This window comes from Rhinolophus ferrumequinum, chromosome 25 (assembly GCF_004115265.2).
Source record: "Rhinolophus ferrumequinum isolate MPI-CBG mRhiFer1 chromosome 25, mRhiFer1_v1.p, whole genome shotgun sequence".
In the NCBI taxonomy this organism is placed as follows: Eukaryota; Metazoa; Chordata; class Mammalia; order Chiroptera; family Rhinolophidae; genus Rhinolophus; species Rhinolophus ferrumequinum.
The window spans coordinates 14,428,442-14,449,168 of NC_046308.1; the positions used below are offsets into that span (position 1 = coordinate 14,428,442).

General features: G+C 43.2%; 1 protein-coding gene across 2 annotated transcripts in view; it reads left to right on the forward strand.

Annotated features, from left to right (window-relative positions):
- Positions 1 to 5,519: 5,519 nt before the first annotated feature.
- The window catches only part of SVOP (SV2 related protein), a 61,842-nt gene continuing 46,634 nt past the window's right edge, over positions 5,520 to 20,727 (forward strand). Inside the window, exons 1-2 of one of the 2 annotated variants that reach the window (XM_033097495.1) lie at positions 5,520 to 5,798; positions 18,982 to 19,142. In XM_033097495.1, coding sequence (XP_032953386.1) covers positions 5,764 to 5,798; positions 18,982 to 19,142 — 196 coding nt within the window. In that variant the 5' untranslated portion in view covers positions 5,520 to 5,763. Of the gene's footprint in view, positions 5,799 to 12,184; positions 12,289 to 18,981; positions 19,143 to 20,727 lie in introns of those variants that run through there. The other variant, XM_033097497.1, reaches the window with a different exon arrangement.

Consider the following 20,727-nt stretch of genomic DNA (forward strand, 5'->3'; position numbering starts at 1 on the left):
AAAATAGACTTTATGACAAAAATTATTATTAGAGACAAAAAAGGACATAATGATAAAAGGGTCAATCCATCAAAAAGATATGACAATTATAAGCATGCATGCACTTAAAAACAGAGCGCCAAAATACAGAAAGAAAAATAAGACAGAATTGAAGGGAGAAATAGACAATTTAGGAATAATAGTTGGAGACTTCAATACCCCACTTTCAATATTGAATAAAATAACCAGACTGCAGATCAGCAAAGAAAGGGACTTGAGTGACACTATAAGTCAACTAGATCTAACAGATATCTATAGAACAATCCCCCCAACAAAAGCAGAAATCACTTTCTTCTTAAGTGCATATGGAATATTCTCCAAGATAGACCATATTTGAGGCCATAAAACAAGTTACAATAAATTTAGAAAGGTTAAAATCATATCAAGTATGTTCTTTGACCGCAATGGAATGAAATTAGAAATTAATAACAGAAGGAAATTTAGGGGATCCATAAATAAGTGCAAATTACACAACACATTCCTAAATAATGAATGGGTCAATGACAAATAAACAAGGAAAATTGGAAAATATTTTGAATGAATGAAAATGAAAACTTACAATACTGTGGAAAGAAGACCTTCATTTCTTCAATGACTACTCAGACATCTTGAACTACTTCTGCCTGATAACCTCTTCCCTGGGTCTCAACAGTTTACTGGCTACTGATTCACTGCACCCTCTTGTCTATTTTACATCCATCCAGAAACACAATGTCTGAGGGAATCACAGTTTTATTAGGAGAGTTTCAGAGTTTGTCTTTCAAGCCAGCTGCATAGATGTTTTCTCTGCCCTCTTCAGCCCTCTCCAGTCATACCGTAGATCAGACATCTTGTATTTCATGGCAGAATGGTACATGTGACCAACGGACTCTAAAGTTACATGCCTTGATATTTTTTAACAAGGGCTTCACCTCATCGCCAAACTTCCCCTTCCTGCTGGCTCCTGTGGCAAAGTTAGGAGATACTTACACCACCTATCACAATGCCAGGAATCTGCGAGTGACTTCAGGTGAAGGTGCCATCCCACCAACAGGGCTAGCAGAGCAGAGATCTACCACCAAAGTTTTGTTTTTCCCTTTCAGTTTTTTATCCAATGTCAGTTCTCAAAAAAAAAAAAAAAACAAAACAAAAAAAAAACCAAATCTCTTTATGAATTAAATCCACGGCTTCCTTTTTTCAAATTAAAGACCATTTTCATAACTAGTAAAATATTGTCTTCATAAAAATAGGGGTTTAGAACACAGTTGATTGGAAAACTAGTTATACATAACATATACTTTTCATATTCAGTATTTCAGGCTAAAGGGTAGCATGTCAGCCTCTATTCCAGTCTCTATTTTTAAAATGTTTTAAATATTCACTTCTGTTTTAAGAATCTGAGGAGGGAAATCATGCTGCATTACTTTGATGTGAAATAAAACCCATCTGGCTTTTGGCATGCCCCCATTTCCCAGACAGATGGATAATGTGGTTAGCTGGAGACAACTGCCTTTATAATATTTCTGTCTGCCCAAGGATGTCTCAAGGATCAGAGGTATAAACAAATATGTGCCATATTTTTCTTGGCTGATAATCTCATCCTGATATAACTTTAAAACAGGGAAATCAGCAGGATCAGTATCACCTGGGACCCTGTGAGAAATGCAATCTGTCAGACTTCACCCCAGACCCGCTGCATTAGAAACTCTGGGGTGGGGCCCAGCCATCTGTGTGCTAATAAGACCTCTGGGGAAGGCTGACCCACACTCAAAGGTGAAAACCACTGCTTTAGAAAAATAGAACCATATTTCCAAGAAAGAGGAGAAAACATTACATATTAATTAATACCTTACATAGTAATTAATTGTCTAAGGTTTTCCTCAACGCCTATTTTGTAAGTACTGTTCTCCCAGTTTTCAGGCGGTGCACCTCAAAAGCCTCCAGAGAGCAGGCAGTGAATATAAATGTGCAAAGCTTGCTACAGCCTGACTACAGCCTAGGCAGTGTGGGACACACTGTTTCAAGGCCCCAGTCACTAGTGGCCAGAGAGAAAGGCAGACCCAGTGAAGGAATACTGCCTCCCCTTTTCCCAAGAAGGTAATAACCTTATTATGTAAAATATCTCTATCTAAATGTTGGAAAATCTGGAAACCAATTTAAAAAGTAATTATTTTTTGAAAGGAACAGATTTATTGACATATAATTCACATACCATTATTCACAGATTTATTGACATATAATTCACATGCCATACAATTCATACCATACAATTTTAAGTGTACAAATTGGTGTTTTTTAGTATATTCACAGGGTTGTGCAACTGGCACCACATCTAATTTTGGAACACTTTTGTCCCCATTCAAAGAAATCTCACATGCATTTGCAGTCACTCCCCATTCTCCGCTCCCCATCTCACTTCTAGGCAACCACTAATTTATTTTCTGTTTCTACAGATTTGCCTATTCTGGAGATCTCATATAAATGGAAATTATATAATATGAGGTCAGACAATTAAGTTCGCGAACTTGTTGCAATGATGTTGCTAACCTTTCTTGATATCAGAGGGATTATTCATTATGAATTTGTACCAACTGGACAGTTAACCAAGTTTACTATTGGGAAGTACTGAAAAGGCTGCATGAAAAAGTTAGAAGTTAGACGACATGAACTTTTCACCAATTCATGGCTTTTGCATCACGGCAATGCACCAGCTCCCACGGCACTGTCTGTGAGGGAGTTTTTAGTAAGTAAACAAATAACTGTATTGGAACACCCTCCCTACTCACCTGATCTGGCCCCCAATGACTTCTTTTTTTTTTAAGATTTATTGGGGAATATTGGGGAACAGTGTGTTTCTCCAGGGTCCATCAGCTCCAAGTTGTTGTCCTTCAATCTAGTTGTGGAGGGCGCAGCTCATCTCTAAGTCGAGTTGCCGTTTTCAATCTTTAGTTGAAGGGGGCGCAGCCCACCATCCCATGTGGGAATTGAACGGGCAACCTTGTTGTTGAGAGCTCCCGCTCTAACCAACTGAGCCATCGGCCTCCCGACTTCTTTCTTTACCCAAAGATGAAGAAAATATTGAAAGGAAGACATTTTGATGACATTCAGGACATCAAGGGTAATACGACAACATCTCTGATGGCCATTCCATAAAAAGAGTTCCAGAATTGCTTTGAAGGGTGGACTAGGCTCTGGCATTGGTGCATAGCTTCCCAAGGGGAGTACTTCAAAGGTGACCATAGTGATATTCAGCAATGAGGTATGTAGCGTTTTTTCTAGGATGAGTTCACAAACTTCATTGTCAGACCTGGTATGTGGCCTTCTGGGTCTGGATTGTGTCACTTAGCATAAGTTTCCAAGATTCGTTCATGTGATAGCATGAAGCACTACTTCATTTCTTTTTATAGCTGAATAATATTCCACTATTTGGGTGTACCATATTTTATATACCCATTCATCAGTTGATGGACATTTGGGTTGTTTCCACTTCTTGCTGTTACGAATAGTGATGCTCTGTACATTTGTGTACAAGTTTGGTGTGCACTATGTTTTCATTTCTGTTAGGTCTATACCTAGGAGTGGTATTGCTGGGCCATGTGATAACTGTGTTTAAATGTTTGAGGAACCGCCAAACTCTTTTCCACAGCGGCTGCACCATTTTACATTCCCACAGCAGTGTAAGAGGGAAATGTCCACATCTTCACCAACACTTGTTTATTGTCTGCATGAAGTGGTATTTCATTGAGGTTTTGATTTCATTTCCCTAATGACTAGTGAGGTATCTTTTCAAGTGCTTATTGGCTATTTATGTATCTTATTTGAAAAAATGTCTATTCATATCATTTGCCCATTTTTAAATTGGATATATGTCGTTTTATTATTGAATTGTAAGAGTTCTTTATATTTTTTAAACATACGTCTCTTATTATATATTATTTGCAAATATTTTCTCTCCTTCTGTGGGTTCTTTTCACTTTCTTTTTTTTTTTTTTTTTTTTTTAATTTATTGGGGTGACAATTGTTAGTAGAATTACATAGATTTCAGTTGTGCAATTCTGAATCACATCATCCATAAATCACACTGTGTGTTCACCACCCAGAGTCAGCTCCCCTTCCATCACCGTACATTTGATCCCCCTCACCCTCATCCCCCACCCCCCAACCCCCTTACGCTCTGGTAACCACCAAATTACGTTCCCCAGATTAATTTTCAAACCCCGTGGCCATCCTGTGGTCACCGACTGCCCTCCAATCCCCTCACCCTCCCCCCCCCTCCCCCCGCCCTCTTTTCACTTTCTTGATGGTATCATTTGCAACATAAAAGCTTTTAATTTTGATATAATCCTATGTATCTATTTTTTTCTTTTGTCTCTTGTGCTTTTGATGCTGTATCTAAAAAAACCACTGCATAACTGAGGGTCCTGAAGATTTACTCCTATACTTTCTTCTAAGAGTTTTATAGCTTGAAATCTTACACTTCAAAGTATTCTTTTGAACTCTTCAGTCTACTCAAAACACATCTCTATGTTGGATCATGTTTATCGTTGTACAGTAACCACCTGTCAAGGTTTGCTTGGGACTCAGGGCTTCCCAGGACAGGGACTGTCAGTGCTAAAACTCAAAGTTCTGGGCAAACAAGGATGAGTTGGACAGCCTACCAATAAACTTCCAACTTGCTACCTCTGATATAAACCATTATCTCTGCTCTCCATGGGTTAGAGTAGATACTGAATCCCTCCTCACCTGAATGAAAGACCAGTCTGTTTTCATTTTAGCAGACATTTATTGAGTGCACATAATGCAAAGTCCTGGGTTGAGTGTAGTAAGAGATATTCAATTCCAATTTCAGTGTCCATAAATGAAGTTTTATTGTTCTAGGCTCTTGGGGGTACATCAGCAAACCTTTATGGAGCTTAAGTTCTAAAGGGGAGTGCAGACATTTAGCGGGAGGTGGAAACCATTGAACTAGATGGAGGGGATTTTGAAGGCGGGATTTGGCTTAATTAATCTTCCATTCCCCAGGGTCAAGGGTGTAGAAATCCAATGCTTGTTGAATGAATGAATGAATGAATGAATGATCTTTGGCCTTCTCATACTTACGTTTTTTCTTGATTCATTTCACTAGACCTTCAGCACCGTGATGACAATGACATGTCTAACTTGTTCTCTGTCATATGTCCAGTGCCTATTACATTGCCTGGCACCTAGTAGGTGCTCAATAAACGGTACTTAAATGCACGGATACATTTAAACAAATCTTCATTCCCTACATTTGTTATAGCAGCCTGGGTTTCAAGAATATTCTACCCATAACAACATTAATGAATCTCCACAAATAAACATTTAGAGAGGCGCTGTCAACCAAAGAGTGAGTGTTCATTGGTACCTCGACAGCCATTTCACAGGCTGGTGTGCCCCCTGGGCACCCCAGTAAGACACCACCAGCTACAGAGAGCCTGTAAATTTCTCCAACCAGAAGGGCTCTCCCCGCCCCCTCTCCCCGCACAGCTTGCTCTGCCCTCTGCCTCCTCCTCTCCGCCCACTCTCGCCGCGGTCTCCTGGCGGCGGCGGCTTTGTCTCGTGGGCTGGTCCCTGGCGGCTCCCTCCCCCGAACAGCTGCCGCCGGAGGGAGGAAGCCGCGGCGCGGGAGCTGCCAGAACCCCGGTGCTGAAAACCCTGAGCACTCGTCATCCACCACCACCATGTAAGGGCCATGAAAAGGGCTCGTCCTGGCGCAGCGTGGTCATGGAGGAGGACTTATTCCAGCTGAGGCAGCTGCCGTGAGTATCCTGGGGGCGAGTGAGAGGCAGACGGGCTCTCCTTTAAAAAATGAAAACCTGCAGGGGGGCATCTCTGTATGGCTTCTTGAATTTAAAGGGAACCGTTTCAGAGGAGGGAAATAGGCCTGGAGAAGAAAAGCCATTTTCCTACCCCAGGAGCCCAGCTTCTGGATCTCTGTGACTCAGTTCGATTTTTCAGGTCCGTCAGAATCTTACGGGGACCTACGGGGTGTTATGTTTTCCCTTTTAATTGCTCTCCATCCCCAAGGGATTTCGAGGTCTGTGTTTTAAGAACGCATTAGCTGCTGTTTTGAAATGTGAACTGAATTGATGAGTCCATGCAGTGACAGTGGTTCTTTCCAGCCCTTCTCTTATGCTGTGAAATTCCCAATTTGTTTTCTGCAAGGTCTTTTGGAAGGAGATGATAACTGATGTTGCAAACTGGTTTCTAAAAAGCTAAGATCCCTTCCTCGAGGAGAGGCTTCGGCAAAGACCGGTTGCTTGTGAAGTGTGTGAATGAGCTGTGCACCCTCGCTGAAACCTCTTGCCTTCTTTTGAATGAAAGGGTTTTGTAACAGCTAGCTAGACCGAGACTCACAGTTGTCTGCTATCCTTGGGAACATCAGGAATACACTGCTTAGAGGATGGGGATTTTGAAACGCTACCAAATTTACTCTGAGAATCTTGAGAAAATAAAACCAAACAATGGAAAGGACGGGGGTTTTGTCGAGGGGCTTTCAAATTTCTCCTACCTCAAGCCAAGGGTGATTTGTTAAGCATATTCCAAGAGTATGAAGTGGGGTCTTAAAAAGAACATTCATGGGGACTGTTATTGTAATCTTTAGAGGCACTAGCCATGTGGATGGTAAAAGTAGACACCATTTGGGTTTGTTAGGAAGGATACGATTTTGTTAGTATGTGTGTATTTTCTTGACTTGAAAAAAGAATGTTCTCTCTCTAAGCCCCTGAGGAATTCTCCCAAGTGACTTTTAGTGTGACTGATACAGCTCTCTGAGCTCTGAGTACGGAAGGATATTGTAATATTTACTTCTCAATCAGTGTAAAATTAATTTTCACTTCAAATTTCTAATTAATTGAAATTTTATTTTTAAGTGTTTATGAATTGATCCACAAATAGCATCTTATGTAATACAGCATTATTTTACAAGTGCTAAAGGATGTTAAGTTATAATATCCAGAGGTCGATGTATAAAGACATAAAAAGATGCATGTCTGAATGCAAATCTCCCAAAGAAAACACCTTCACTGAAAATAAAGATCATATTCAAAAAACCAACCTATTATCTCACAATAAAAATGATTCAAAAACTGAAATATGAAATTTGATACTCAGAATAACAATACTATCATATTAGAACTGCAGTTTTACTGGGATAAATTCTCAAATAATGTCAGACCTTGTAAACTTCGCAAATTACTCAAAGATTCAAGTATATTTAATCTACTAATATATAGACATGACACTTGTGATGACACTTCCTTAATTAAAAAAATAAAATAATAAGAGGTTTTTAGTTATTTAAATTTAAAAATTCATTTCTTTTATGTTAGTATATAATACAGTGTACTACTATATAATCTATATAGGGTAAATCAAGTTCAAAAAAGAAACACACAAATGAAAAGTCTCTCTCTTCCTAAACACTCATTTTAAGTTTCTTGATTATTCTTTGTGATATTTTATGCACATAAATACATAAAATATCTATCAGGGAGACCAAACTGTGTTCTGATTAAGAGCATTGGCTCTTGAGTAAGACAGACCTGGGTTCAGAACCTGACTCTGCCACTTCCTGGTTATGTGACTTTGAGCAAGTAACTTAACCTTTCTGAGACTCAGTTTCCCTAGCCATAAAATGGGGGCCACAATAGCACTTGAGTCATAGGGTTATTGTGAAGAGTGAGTGAGATAATATGTCCTAAATGCCTGGCAGATACAAAGCACTCAACACATATTAACTATGATTACGTCTGAAAGATCATTTATAAAAACAAAATACATAGGCTCCCTATGTGTGCTGGACTTCCAAAAATTATGATTTGCAAACCCCAAACTACAGTTGAATGAAGTTAAAATTAGCCTTGTAATGTGATGAGCTCAATTTATCAATTTAAAAAGGAGTCAGGTAAAAGGAACAGCCACGTGAATCTCAGTGGGTTAGAAATCACGACTTAGATGTTTTTTAACCATGTTTTTTAACCACGCCCTCTGTGTATCATGCACGGATTGCAGGCAGCAGATTTCCTGAGAGCAATATGGTTTTATAAAGATCAGAGTGCCTTGCAGAAGGTTGGCAAGAGTGGGCTTTGGAACAGGCTCAGTCCGTGGGAGGCCAAGTGTTAATAGATTATAAGCCACTAAGTAGTTTACAGGGTCAGCGGAAAGGGAAAGTCGAGGAGGGTGCCTAAGAAAACAGTCCTTCCCTGCACCTGGGGGCTCCTTCACAGCTCCAGATGGACAGTTTGAGACCACGAGCAAACTTTGCTTTTCACCTGCTGTCCACTCAGGCACAACCCATGTACAGTACATTCAGAAGGCTGAGATTTTGTATCTAGTTCTGCCTTATTGTGTGATCTTGTGCGAGTTAGACTTTCCAGGGTCTCTTCGTTCTAGGATGAGTTCTTCAAAGCAGGTTTTACAGACTACATTGATTGATTGATTGATTCCTTCATTTATGAATTTCCTTGGGCACCATCCTTGGTACAAGAGGTTCTACAACTGAATAAGTAGACGTTATCCTCGCCCTCAAGGAACTTACAGTCTAGAGCTGCAATTTCCGATACAGTAGTCACTAGCTACTGTATTAAATGTAAACTTAAATTATGTCATTTGGATATGAAATAATTTCTGTAGTGTAATATACAGTAAAATATAATTTATAAATAAAATATGTGAAATTTGGAAAATCAGTCCCTCGGTAGCACTCACCACCTTTCAAGCGCTTAGCAGCTGCATGTGGCTGGTGGCTGCTGTATAGGCAACGTAGGTCTAAAAAATTTCCATAACTGCAGAAAATTCTATTGGACAGCACTGGTCTGGTGGAAGAGGCAGACACTGAATATATAATTGCACAATAATTATGAGAATTATCTTAAGGGCTACAAAGGATAACAGCAGGGTGCGATGAAACTAGTTCTAGAGGGGAAAGGGGGAATTAAAGAAGGCTTCCTTGAGGAAGCTGAGCCCCCAGAGGTGTGTAGAAATCATCCAGGAAAAGAGATGGGATGAGGAGCATTCCAGAGAGAGGGAACTGTGTGTGGAAAAGCTCCAAGTCGGGCCAGTGAACGAGTGGCTCGAGGGTTTTGGATGGCAGGGACCAGGCCAAAACCTTGTAGTTTGTGACAAACAGTTAGAACTTCATCCTGTGTTTGCTTAATCCACTTCCTCTCCTTTCTTACAAACCCTGCCTTTCAAGACTGAGCTTAAGTCTATCACCTCAATGAATCTTCTCCTGGGCTTCATGAGCAGCAGGGGTTAAAGTGTAGGCTGAGTCAGGCAGATTCGGGTTCAAATCCCAGCTGTGCCACTTACCACCTAGGTGGCCTTGGGCAAGTCACTTCATCTCCCCAAAGCTGGATGCTGATCTGTAAAGTTGGGATAATGACAGTAGCTGGCTGGCAGGACGATGGTGATTGCGGGAGCTCTCAGCACAGGAGCTGGCTCCAAGTAAGGGCTCCGTCAATGGTATTGATGTTATTTGTCTTCCTCCACTTTGGATTTGTTATCTTCCAACTTGTACAGGTAGCAAAATACCTGGAAGCCATATCTCCTTTCCAGAACACTAAGACAATATCCTAATGAAAGCTAATGAAAGCGCGCGTGTCCAAACTTGAACTCCTGCTCTTTTCTCTTCCCTGCTCCTCTTTTAGCCTCACCCATCCCAGTTAATGGTACCTCCATCCGTCTCATTGGGGCCAAAACCTTTGGAGTCAACTTTGTCTCCTTTTTCTCTCACTTCAATCCATCAAGAAATCCTATGGGTCTTGCCTTAAGCGACCTCCAGACTCCAAACACTTGTCTCCCCCTCTACTGCTATTCCTTGGTTCAGGTCTCTCTCTGTGGTCTCTCACCTGAGTTAATTATAATGGTCACCTTGCTGGTTTCCCGCTCCTGCCCCTGTCTCCCGAAAGACCATTCTCACCACAGCAACCAGAGGGCTTCTTCAAAAGTCAGATCACATCGCTCCTCTGAGCAGAACCCTCCCATGGTTCCCTCTCACCTCCCACCGTCCCACCCACTCACGCCGCTGCAGCCATTCTGGTCTCCTTGCTGTTCCTCAAACATGCCAGGCAGATGCCCACCTCAGGACTCACTGTTCTCTCTGTCTAGAAAGCTCTTCTCAAACGTATCTGCTTCACTTTTGTGAAGTCTCAAATGCCACTGTCTCACTAAAGCCTACCCTGAACACCTTCTTTAGGATGGCAGCCTTCTCTCTTACTACCATTAGTACGGCCACTATCAAAAATAAGATACAAATAAAAATAACAGGATGTGGGGAAGTTGGAATTCTAGTGAATTGTTGGTGGGAATGAAAAATGGTGCAGCCTCTATGGAATACAGTATAGCAGTTCCTCAAAAAATTAGAGCTAGAACTACCATACCATCCAGCAATTCCACTTCTGAGTATTTATCCACAAAAGAATTGAAAGCAGATTCATGAAGAGATATTTGTACATGGCTGTTCACAGCAGTGTTATTTGCAATAGCCAAAAGGTGGAAGCAACCCAAGCGTCCATCGATGGATGAATGGATAAACAAATGTGGTCTGTCCGTACAACGGAATATTATTTAGCTTTAAGAAGGAAGGAAATTCTGACACATGCTACACCATGGATGAACCTTGAGGACATTAAGTGAAATAAGCCAGTCACAAAAAGACAACTACTGTATGATTTCACTTATATGAGGTACCTCGAGTAGTCAAATTCATAGAGATGGAAAGTAGAATGGTGGTTGCCAGGGGCTGTGTGTGGGAGGGGAGAAAGGGGAGTTGTTTCATGTGTACAGAGTTTCAGTTTTGCAAGATGAAAAGAGTTCAGTGGATGCCTGGTGGGGATGGTTGCATAACAATGTAAACGGACTTAATACCACGGAACTGTACTCTCAAAAATGATTAAAATGGTTAATGGTAATCTTATGTGTATTTTACCACAATTGAAAAATATTGCAGCCCTCTTTCCCCCTCCTCCAGCACCACGGTCAACTTGTGTTCTGTTTTTCATAGCACTTACCACCTTCTAACATACCATATAATTTACTTTTTGATTGTTTAGTGTCAGTCTTCCCTCACTAGAAGCTTTATATGGCAGGGGTCTGATGTATCCCAACAATGGGGGACATTGCCTAGATGACATCTGATACTGAATTCTAGTGTAGACCAGTATATATAGGCCAAGAGATTTAAAAAAAAAACTTTGTGAATGAAAAACGAGAAAAATCTGTTCATCAGCTCAATCATTCTCCTTAACAGCGTGGCCACCATGATTAATTAAGCCGAGTCCACCTGGAAAGATCAGACATAGCCTTGTTCCCTGATAGTTGCCTATCTGCTTCCCCATTCCCTTCCATTAAATCAGGGAGGTTGGCGGAAGGCAGTATGACTTCCTGATTACATGGCTATATTCTTGAAATCGTCCCAGGCAAACTCTTTGGGCCCATGGCAACCCTCATAACGACTCGTTTTTGAGTTCTACAGAAGGAACTAGAAGTAGGTTTTGTTTCCTGTAAATGAGGGGACCTCAGCACAGAGACATAGGACCGGCAGAGGTGGCTAAGGCACACATGAAACTTCCTACTGGCTGCCATCCCCGAGACTCAGTGAGGCAAAAGGAGAGGATTCCTGGCCAAGGAGGAGAAAGGAGGGTTCCCTGTCACCTACTTCAGGCAAAAAGTAGGGAGCTATTGTAAGAGCCCAGGGATCCTCCAGGTTAACTGACTAAATCCTTTTAAAATTTCAGGCTCAAAGTTGCTCCCATCATTATTTCAAATGCATGCCAGCTAGCTTCACTCTGAGGGGTATGTGTTTCAGTGACTTTCAGCGGAACAGTCTAGAGGTCAAAGAAAGAACGTTTCCTTGCAAAGAGTCCATCGCTTGGGTGGACTTAGGTCTTAGGGAGGAGTGTTCCAGGACCTATTGGCCCAGACCGCGGCGTTAAGCCCCAGCCAAGCTCTTCCCTGGGCTACTGTCTAAAAGAATTAGGCAGATCTGCAGGAATCATTGTGTGATCTTGGGCAATTCATTTAAATTCCTTGAGACTTAAGGGTGTGCCTGGGCCACCTTCAAGGGCATTGTTAGCTTTATTTTTTATTTTTGTTTTTTTAGGAGGGTGCAGCTCACAGTGGCCCACGTGGGGATCGAACCAACTGAGCTAACCGGCCACCCCAGCATCGTTAGCTTTAAAAGACGGATTCTAAGCTCTCCAGATGGGTGTGCCTGGTACCATCCTGGCTTATGGCGATTGTTCTGGTGTAATTATTACCAGCATCTCTCGCGCTTTAATACAGGGTGTATTAAATCTCAACCTTGACGCTAGTCAAATTTTAGACTAGATAATATTTTGTTGTGAGGGGCTGTTCTATACATTATAGGATGTTTAGCAGCATCCCTGGCCTCTACCTACAAGATGTCATAACCAATACACCCCTTACCCCCTGAGATGTGACAATCAAAACTGTCCTCAGACATTGCCCATCTTCCCTGAGAGACTAAATCACCCCCCACCCCCACAAGAAGCTACTCAGTCTCTTTATTTCCAGAGCATCTTCGGCTCACTCTTTAAACCTCACTTCTCTGACTTGAGTCATGTCGAGACCCTGGTATGTGCTATACCAGCCACCTGTGCCTCTTCTTCCATCCTCAGTATACCTCTGGAAAGACACTACAAGCTCCATGAGGGCAAGAATTCAGTCTGACACACAGAAGGACCTCACTGCATGCTTGTTGAAGGAATGAGTGAATAAACAAGTTACAGAGACAAACGACCTGGAAAGTTGTGGCACAGGCCTTCCTGTCTCCAGTTGGAAGTTACCCAGCCCCTCCCCTGAGGCCATGTCACAGAATGATTAGGTGCGAGGGCTCTCTACTCCAGGAGACCTGGATGTGAGTCTTAACCTTCCTGCCAACTTAGAAGGTAATCTGCGGCAAGTTACTTTTCTTCTCTGGGCCTCAGTTTCATCATCTGTAAAGTGGGGCTAACAGTGGCACCCACCTCAGAGGGCATAAGGCTCATAAAGTGCTTAGCGGACCTACCAGCACATGGTTAGGGCTCAATGAATGCTAATTATTATGTATTTGTGATCATTACCTTTTGTCCAGAATATAAGCTAGTGGTCCTTACTGCGTGCTTGTTGATTGAATGATGCTATTCCGGTCCGTGGGAATGGCAGGAAAATACAAATGAATACAATCCACAGAGAACGAAAATTTGCATTCACTATAGACTTCTAGACATTGAGGAACAGTAGAGACCTTAAAACCATCACATTGAACTCCTCATACTCGTCTTCCCAGTTCTGGCAGGAAGGCATCAAGTGGCGGCTTCCAAGTATCTGTGGCCATCATCAACATCTTATGAAAACTCAGATTCCTGGGCCCTACTCTGCAGAGATAAAAGAGCATTAAGTCTGGAGAATGGCCCCGGAATCAGCATTTTAATCGATTACTTAAGGGTGTTCTTGGCCTCAGTTCGAGTAGCATCAGCTCATTGGTTAAGATCATGGGTTCTGGAGCTACTCAGGCCAGGGACCTCGTACAGTACAGACAATATAGGGGACCTGGACCAATTGGTATAACCTCTGTGAACCTCAGTTTACTTGTCTATAAACTGGGGATATTAATAATACCTCCCTCCTAGGATTGTTGAGGGGATTATACGATGGTAAATAGATATAGCACTTCGGCTTGCCCCTGGCATGCTGAATTGCTGCATATTAAATATCATTACTCCTTAGGCCACTCATGTGGATACCTGCTTTCCCTAGACCACATCTATGAAGCGGAGTCCCCCGCCTCCTAACGCAGCCTTTTTCATCTTTGGACTTCTCTGCCTGAGAAGGCTCCTTATGTTGAGTTGAAATCTGCTTCCCTCTTCTTTATACCTAGAAGTTCAAGCTCTGTTCTCAGGGTCCAAGTTGAACAAGCACCTCCTTTCGTATGCCAGAACTTCAAATATTTGAAGGCAAAGGTCCAGCCCCTGAGAAGACTCTTCCCAAATCATGCAGATCAGGCAGTGCTCAAGTCTTGTCTTGAAGGAGGCAAAGCAAGTTCAGTTTTCAGTGACTTTGGCAGTTTCTGCTGCTCCTGGTCCCCAGCCTCTGACCTCATTTGTCAATAGGTTTCAGATCCCAAAGAAGTCCCAGTGACATGGCTGAGTACCTAGGGCAAAGCCGAGGGGTGCTGGTCGTCTGAGTTTCCCAAACATGTGGCCGCTTGTTATAACTTGGCCCTTTGCTGGTTAGCCTTACAGACGGGCCTCCCTGTGAAGATGTCTTTTTCTACTGATTGGAAGAGTAGGGGGGTAATAATAAAAACTTCACCCCCCCTTACTGTAAGCCCCCTAGTCCAAGCCACCATTACATCTCACTCAACTGACCACACAGCCTGTCTCCTTGCTTCTTCCTCTCTTGCCATTTTTCTGTGTTAACATGCCTTTGATTTTCTCTCTTCTTAGGTCTTGATATCTTGGGGCCTTGCTGACTTTGGAGGGGCTGTTCCTCCAGGGTTAACTAGTAAATGACCTGCCTGTCAGTGTACCTTTCATATACAACCTAACAAGTCCAGAGCCACCATCCATCTGCCTGATCGCCCAAGGCCAAGTACCAGACAACTAGGGACAGCCCGTATGCCCCAGAGCCTGCTGAGAGTATTCAAACTGGCCGATCCTCAGCCTACTTACCGTGACTCACCTGTTCCTGCCCATGGAAACCACTCTAAGGACCCTTGCCCGTGTTTCCCCCTCACTCCCTCTACCTCCTGACTGATGCTGGTGCTTCCTATATGGTGCCCTGGAGGCGTGGCAAGCCCTCTTTGCTCAGGATCTGTGAGGATAACAGAGTATATCTTTGCAATGGCATCCGTCTCCTGATCTACCAGCCTTAATCTCCCGTACTTAATATTTAAGTACTTATTTAAGATCTACCATACTTAAATAATAATAAAAACTTATATTTTAAAATACTTTCCTGTGCTCGCTTCGGCAGCACATATACTAAAATACTTTCCACAGTCTGTTTCTCTTCTTGTGGAAAACTGTGCCTGAGTGATCTCAAAACTCAACTCTGGTCATCCTCTACCCTCTCATCCTACTTGAAACCTTTTCAGTGGTCTCAGGATAATATGAATATCCTCACTGTGGTCTCCAGAGCTCCGCGTGATCCAGCCTAGCTCTCTGACCTCTACTCCTTGGTCCTACCACCGGGCCTTTGCACCAGCTGTTCTCTTTACTCTTCTCCCCTCTGTGACCTTGTCCTCTTGACCTCAGCCTCCTCAGGGAGGTCAATCCTGACTGCTCCTCTCTACAATTGTTCTTTATCTTGGCAGCCTTTGTTTCCTTCTCAAGATCCATTCATTTGCAGATTTCTTTGTCTACTTGTATATTAACCATCTCTCCAATTAGAGCATCCACTTCATGAGGGCACATTGATTTTGTCTCCCAGCACTTTGCACATAATCAGCACGTGATAAACACTTACTGAAATACTGAAGGTGCAAGCTCTGTATGAAGCTCTCTCTCTCTCTGTATTGACTCCTTTCATCTCCATGGCAACCCTGTGAGATAAGAATTACCATCTCCATTCTACCCGGGAGGAAATTGAGACTCAGAAAGGTAAAGTAATCTACCCAGGGTCACATAGCTACTGCTTGGCATGGACTCGGGATTCAGACCCAGGTCAGTTTGTGTGCCATCGCTGGGCTCTCTTCTTCCCTGTGGCAGATCACCTCTCTTCATAAAAGACTCTAAATGCCATCCTGAAATAATCAGAATTAAGTTTAAGCTTCCTTTCAGTCTGATAGACTAAGGAGCTCAGGGGATAAAGGTCCAGAAACTCAGATGAAAAGAGCAAAAAACTTCCTTGTCTAAAATACCTGAGTCAAGTCTCAGACCCTAATTTAAGGTACGAGGTGAATTACATGATGGTACCAACAAGATTTTTAAGTTGACAGCCATTTCCTCAAGCTCTTCTTTAAATAGCAAAATTATGTAAAATAAATGTTCCCTGCTATTTTGGTGAATTATATGCTATCTATACACCACAAATGCCAAGAAATTGTGAGCCAGTCTGTTTGGAAGTCGTCGTCTATATAACATATGCCACTGCTATTTTCTTTTTCTTTCATATTTCTTTTCTTTCTTTTTTTTTTTTCCCCTTGGAAAATCTTGGCTCGTGTGGTTGATAAATACTTTGAGGAACCCGACTGATTCAAAATGTAGCCTGGTTTTCTGAGTCTAATTTCATGTCAAAGGGCTCTCTTTTATGTCTGTCTTAAAACAAGCATTCATTAGTCAAAGCACCCTGGCTTTTAGTGGTTTGCCAGAGAAGGAATGTGGACAGATCCTGGCTTAGAACTTCAGGGAGCTAAGCTACTCTCACAAAGTCACATTTTACAAAGGTCACGGGACTCGGTGCTCAAGGCAGAAAGGTGACTTGAGAGAAGCCATGACAGACGGAAGCTAATATTTACTCAATGTCCACATTTCCCATTCATCAAGCTTAGTTAACCTCCCAATGGTTCTGCAAGCCTGTCGCCGTCCCTATTTCACAGATGAAAGCGTCTGTAACATGCTTAGCAGATGCTACCTGATCAACAAGGGCTTTGTAAATAGTCGCTATGGTTATGTAATTGATTATTAAAGTATAGATTCCCAATGAAAAATTGCAAGCATTACAGAAGGATCCAAAACAAAAAGTGGGGAAAAAAATGTCCTTTCCCTCAAAACCCCCTGTTTTCATCCAGTCGCCCTCCCCAGAAGCAACCAGACTTTGGCTCTTTATGTATCCTTCCAGAATGTCTAGGACTGTAGAAGCATAAATATTCCAGGGCAGCATTTCTCAGACTTCAACGTGCATACAAATTGCCTGGGGACCTAGTTAATTTGCAGATACTGATTCATAGGTCTGAATCAAGACCTGAGACTCAGCCTTTCTAATAAGCCCCTAGGGGATGCTACGCCCCAGGTTCAAGACCAAAATTAAGTCTTGGCCGCAAAGACCCATATCCCAGAATCATATTCTAGTATATTTAAGAACGAGCCCCAACAATGTTTTCCTGTTGGCCCTTACAGAGCAACTTGTGTGTAGGTGTGTGTGGATGTATTGTGGTAAAATATACATCACATAAAATTTACCATTTTGACAAATTAAGTACATTCGCAAGGTTGTGTAACTGTCACCACCATCATCCATCTCCAGAAGTTTTTCATCTTCCCCAAATAAAACTCCGTACCCATTAATCACTAACGCCCCATTCCCCCATGCCCTCAGCCCCGACTTTCTATCTCTGTGATTTAACTATTCTTGGCTCCCTCGTATAGGTGGATAGTGTTTGTCCTTTTGCGTTAGGCTTGTTTCACTTAGCATGATGTCTTCAAAGTTCAGCCATGTTGGAGCGTGTGTCAGAATTTCCTTCCTTTTTAAGGCTGAATAATATTCTGTTGTGTGGATAGACCACACTTCACTTATCCATTCATCCATTGGTGGATACTTGGATTGTTTCCACCTTTGGCTATTGTGATAGAGATCAACTTAAAAAAACATTGTTTTAAAACATTTTCTTAAGTGGATGTGCCATAATCTATTTAATTACTCCTCTCCAGATGACTGTTTCTAGTTTTGTTTCTACTTGTCACATTTGGTTAATAGTTATCACATGCGAAGCTGCAAACAGCATGCTAGCTCTAGAGGGGAATACAGCAGAGTGGCTGGGAGTGGGGACTCTTAAATCAGGTGGCTGTGCCAAAGTCTGGCTTCGTCACCCACTAGGTGACCTTCCACAATCTCCCAGCCCTTCTGTGCTTGAGTGTCCTTATCTGGAACGTGGGGATAGTGAAAGTGAAGGTTAAATAAGATAATGGATGCAGAGCACAAACACTGGACCTGACATATGGCAAGCTAACAATCCTATCATTGCGGACCTGGGTCTATCTCTACGATGAATTGCCAGCATAACAATTCTAGGTGGGAGCACAGAGCATTTAAAATGTTGAAAGCTATCACGGATTACCTTCCGAAAAGGTTGCCGTAGTTGCTATTAGTCACGGAAGGAAGTACGGAGACCTGGACAGTCCTTGAGGACAGGATATGATAAAAGCAGTATTCAAGACAGATGCTCAAGCCACGTAGTCATTCTGTGAAGGTCCCCTGAGAGTCAAGGGTGATCCATCTACCTTCCCTTCGTCCCTGAAAATGAAGTGATAATGCATGTAAATGTTCATTTTCTCCCTTCGTCTAATAAGTCTCTGTATTTTCATCTTCTACGAATACTTTGGGGGACTGTTTATGCTTTTTTTATTTTGGGGTTGCTTCTTGGGGACAGGAAGTCTCTTTCCAGAACCCAATTCACACCATCCATTACTCAGTGGGTTGCAGAGTTGAAACGTCCTATCTAGTGGGGCCACACTGCCCAGAAATAGCCATACTGTTCCCTTAGAGGAATATGGGCCCCAAATGGCCGGATAGTCTATTTTTAAAGAAACATCAGAAACCTTGCTTTTTATGTGAATTCTTCCATTAAAAAAAAAATTGGCATCCATGGACAAAAAATACCATATGGGCAACTTTTTGTGGGTATAATTTAACCCTTAGATGACCAAATTGTTATCTCTGTTATAGAGAGAGGAATCTAAATTCCGAAAAACACATGTGCCTCCCCACAGTATTCAAGTCTAGAATGAAGATGATTCTCACGCCCGGAGCCTACCATGTGACTAGGGCCCTCCTGGAGTTGTGCAGTGCCCAATCTGTACAACAGTATGTGGCAGCCCTGATACACAGCTCTTGAAGTTGTCACCCCTCCAGTACAATTCAATAGAAATGCGAACCTCCTACCCATTCAACTCGCCTGACGATGAACAAAAGCTTTTCACCTGTCTTGGGCACAAGAACTGTGCAGCAAGGCACAGCGGGAGTTCTAGCCTTCATGACCAGATTTGCTCTGTCCTCTAGGGTGGTGAAATTCCGTCGCACGGGCGAGAGTGCAAGGTCAGAGGACGACGCAGCTTCGGGAGAGCATGAGGTCCAGATTGAAGGGGTCCGCGCAGGCCTAGAGGCCGTCGAGCTAGACGATGGGGCAGCCGTGCCCAAGGAGTTTGCCAATCCCACCGACGGTGAGGGGGCCCTGCAGTTGGGGCATCAGCCTGGGCCACAGTCAGGGGCTCTGGGGTGCCAGGGTTGCCTCCCCAGATGGCACTCTTAGAGGGATCTTGTGAAGGGACAGGTAAGGAGGGCCCAGGGGTGACACTGGAAGTGTGAGCTGGACCTACATGGCTTACTTCCGCAGGCAAGGTTACATCACAATCCCTGCCAGTGAGCATCTTTAAGTAACCCTTGGCTGAGGACAGCAGCAACAATGATGGTGATGATGATGGTGACGATGGTGGTGGTGATAGTGGCGACGGTGGTGATGGTGGTGGTGATGGTGATGATGGTGGTGGTGGTGGTGGTGGTGATGGTGATGGTGATGGTGATAGTGGTAGAGATGATACTGGTGGTGACGATGGTGATGGTGGTGGTGATGGTGATGATGGTGGTGGTGGTGGTGGTGGTGATGGTGATGATGATGGTGATGATGGTGGTGATAATGGTGATGGTGGTGGTGATAATGGTGATGGTGGTGGTGGTGATGATTGAAGGTGGTGATGTTGATGGTGACGAGAGTGATGGGAACAGCTGACATTGGCTGCAGATTTACCTGTGCCAGGCACTGTTCTAAGCACTTTACACATAATACCCATTTAATTTTCACAGCATTTCCAATTGGAAGTATTACGACCATCCTCCCTGTTGTGCAGAAGAGGAAACTGAAGCACAGAAAGATTAAGTATCTTGCCCAAGGTCACACAGCCAAGTAGGATTTACACCCAGGTGATGGGATCTCAGAGCCCACATCCTTATCCACAACCTTGTGCTGCCTCTGAGTAGAGCTGGTCAAACAAGAGACCTGAGGCAGTGCTGGGGGACCTGGCCTCCCCTCATCACGTGATGCTGATGGGGGAAAACCTTCCACGCATTTCTGAAAGACCCCTGGTTCCCAACAGGAGAAAGGATTCATGACTTGAAGCCAGGGCCTGTTGTTGGCAGAGCTCAGGATTCAATGGCTGGGGAGAGGGGAGGTAGTGATGAAGAGCCGTGGCTTTACTGTCAGGCCGGTCTGGGCTCCACTCCCAGAGCTGCAGTGTGCCAGCTGTGTGACCCTGGGAAAGTCCATTTCCTCCTCTGTGAGTGGGGCTAAGACTGGGCCTTCACTAACAGTTGTGGCAGGGACTCAATGAGATAATGCCCAGGAAGCTCTTAGTGCAGTGCCTGGCACGTGGTGAGCTCTCGATAGTGCACTATTCTATCATGATTACTGTTACATTGACGAGCTCCTAGGGCTCACTCTGCTTTCTGCTCAGTATTTTTGCTGGACAAAACCAGAACCCGCGGGTGTGATAAACGCCAGCCCATACACACTTCAGGAGAAAATTATGATGAGCGTTAAGAGGCCCATGTTTGAAATTCCATAAAGATGACAACTCCCAGCAGGGGCTGATGAGATAGACCCCCAGAAGCTGCCCCCGGAAGCCCACAGCCTGCTCCTTTAATATTTTGATGTGTTAACTAACTTTTTACGTTGGAATCATTTCAGATTTATAGAGAAGTTGCAAAGAGACTACCTAGAGTTCCCATATACCCTTCATGCAGCTTCCCCTT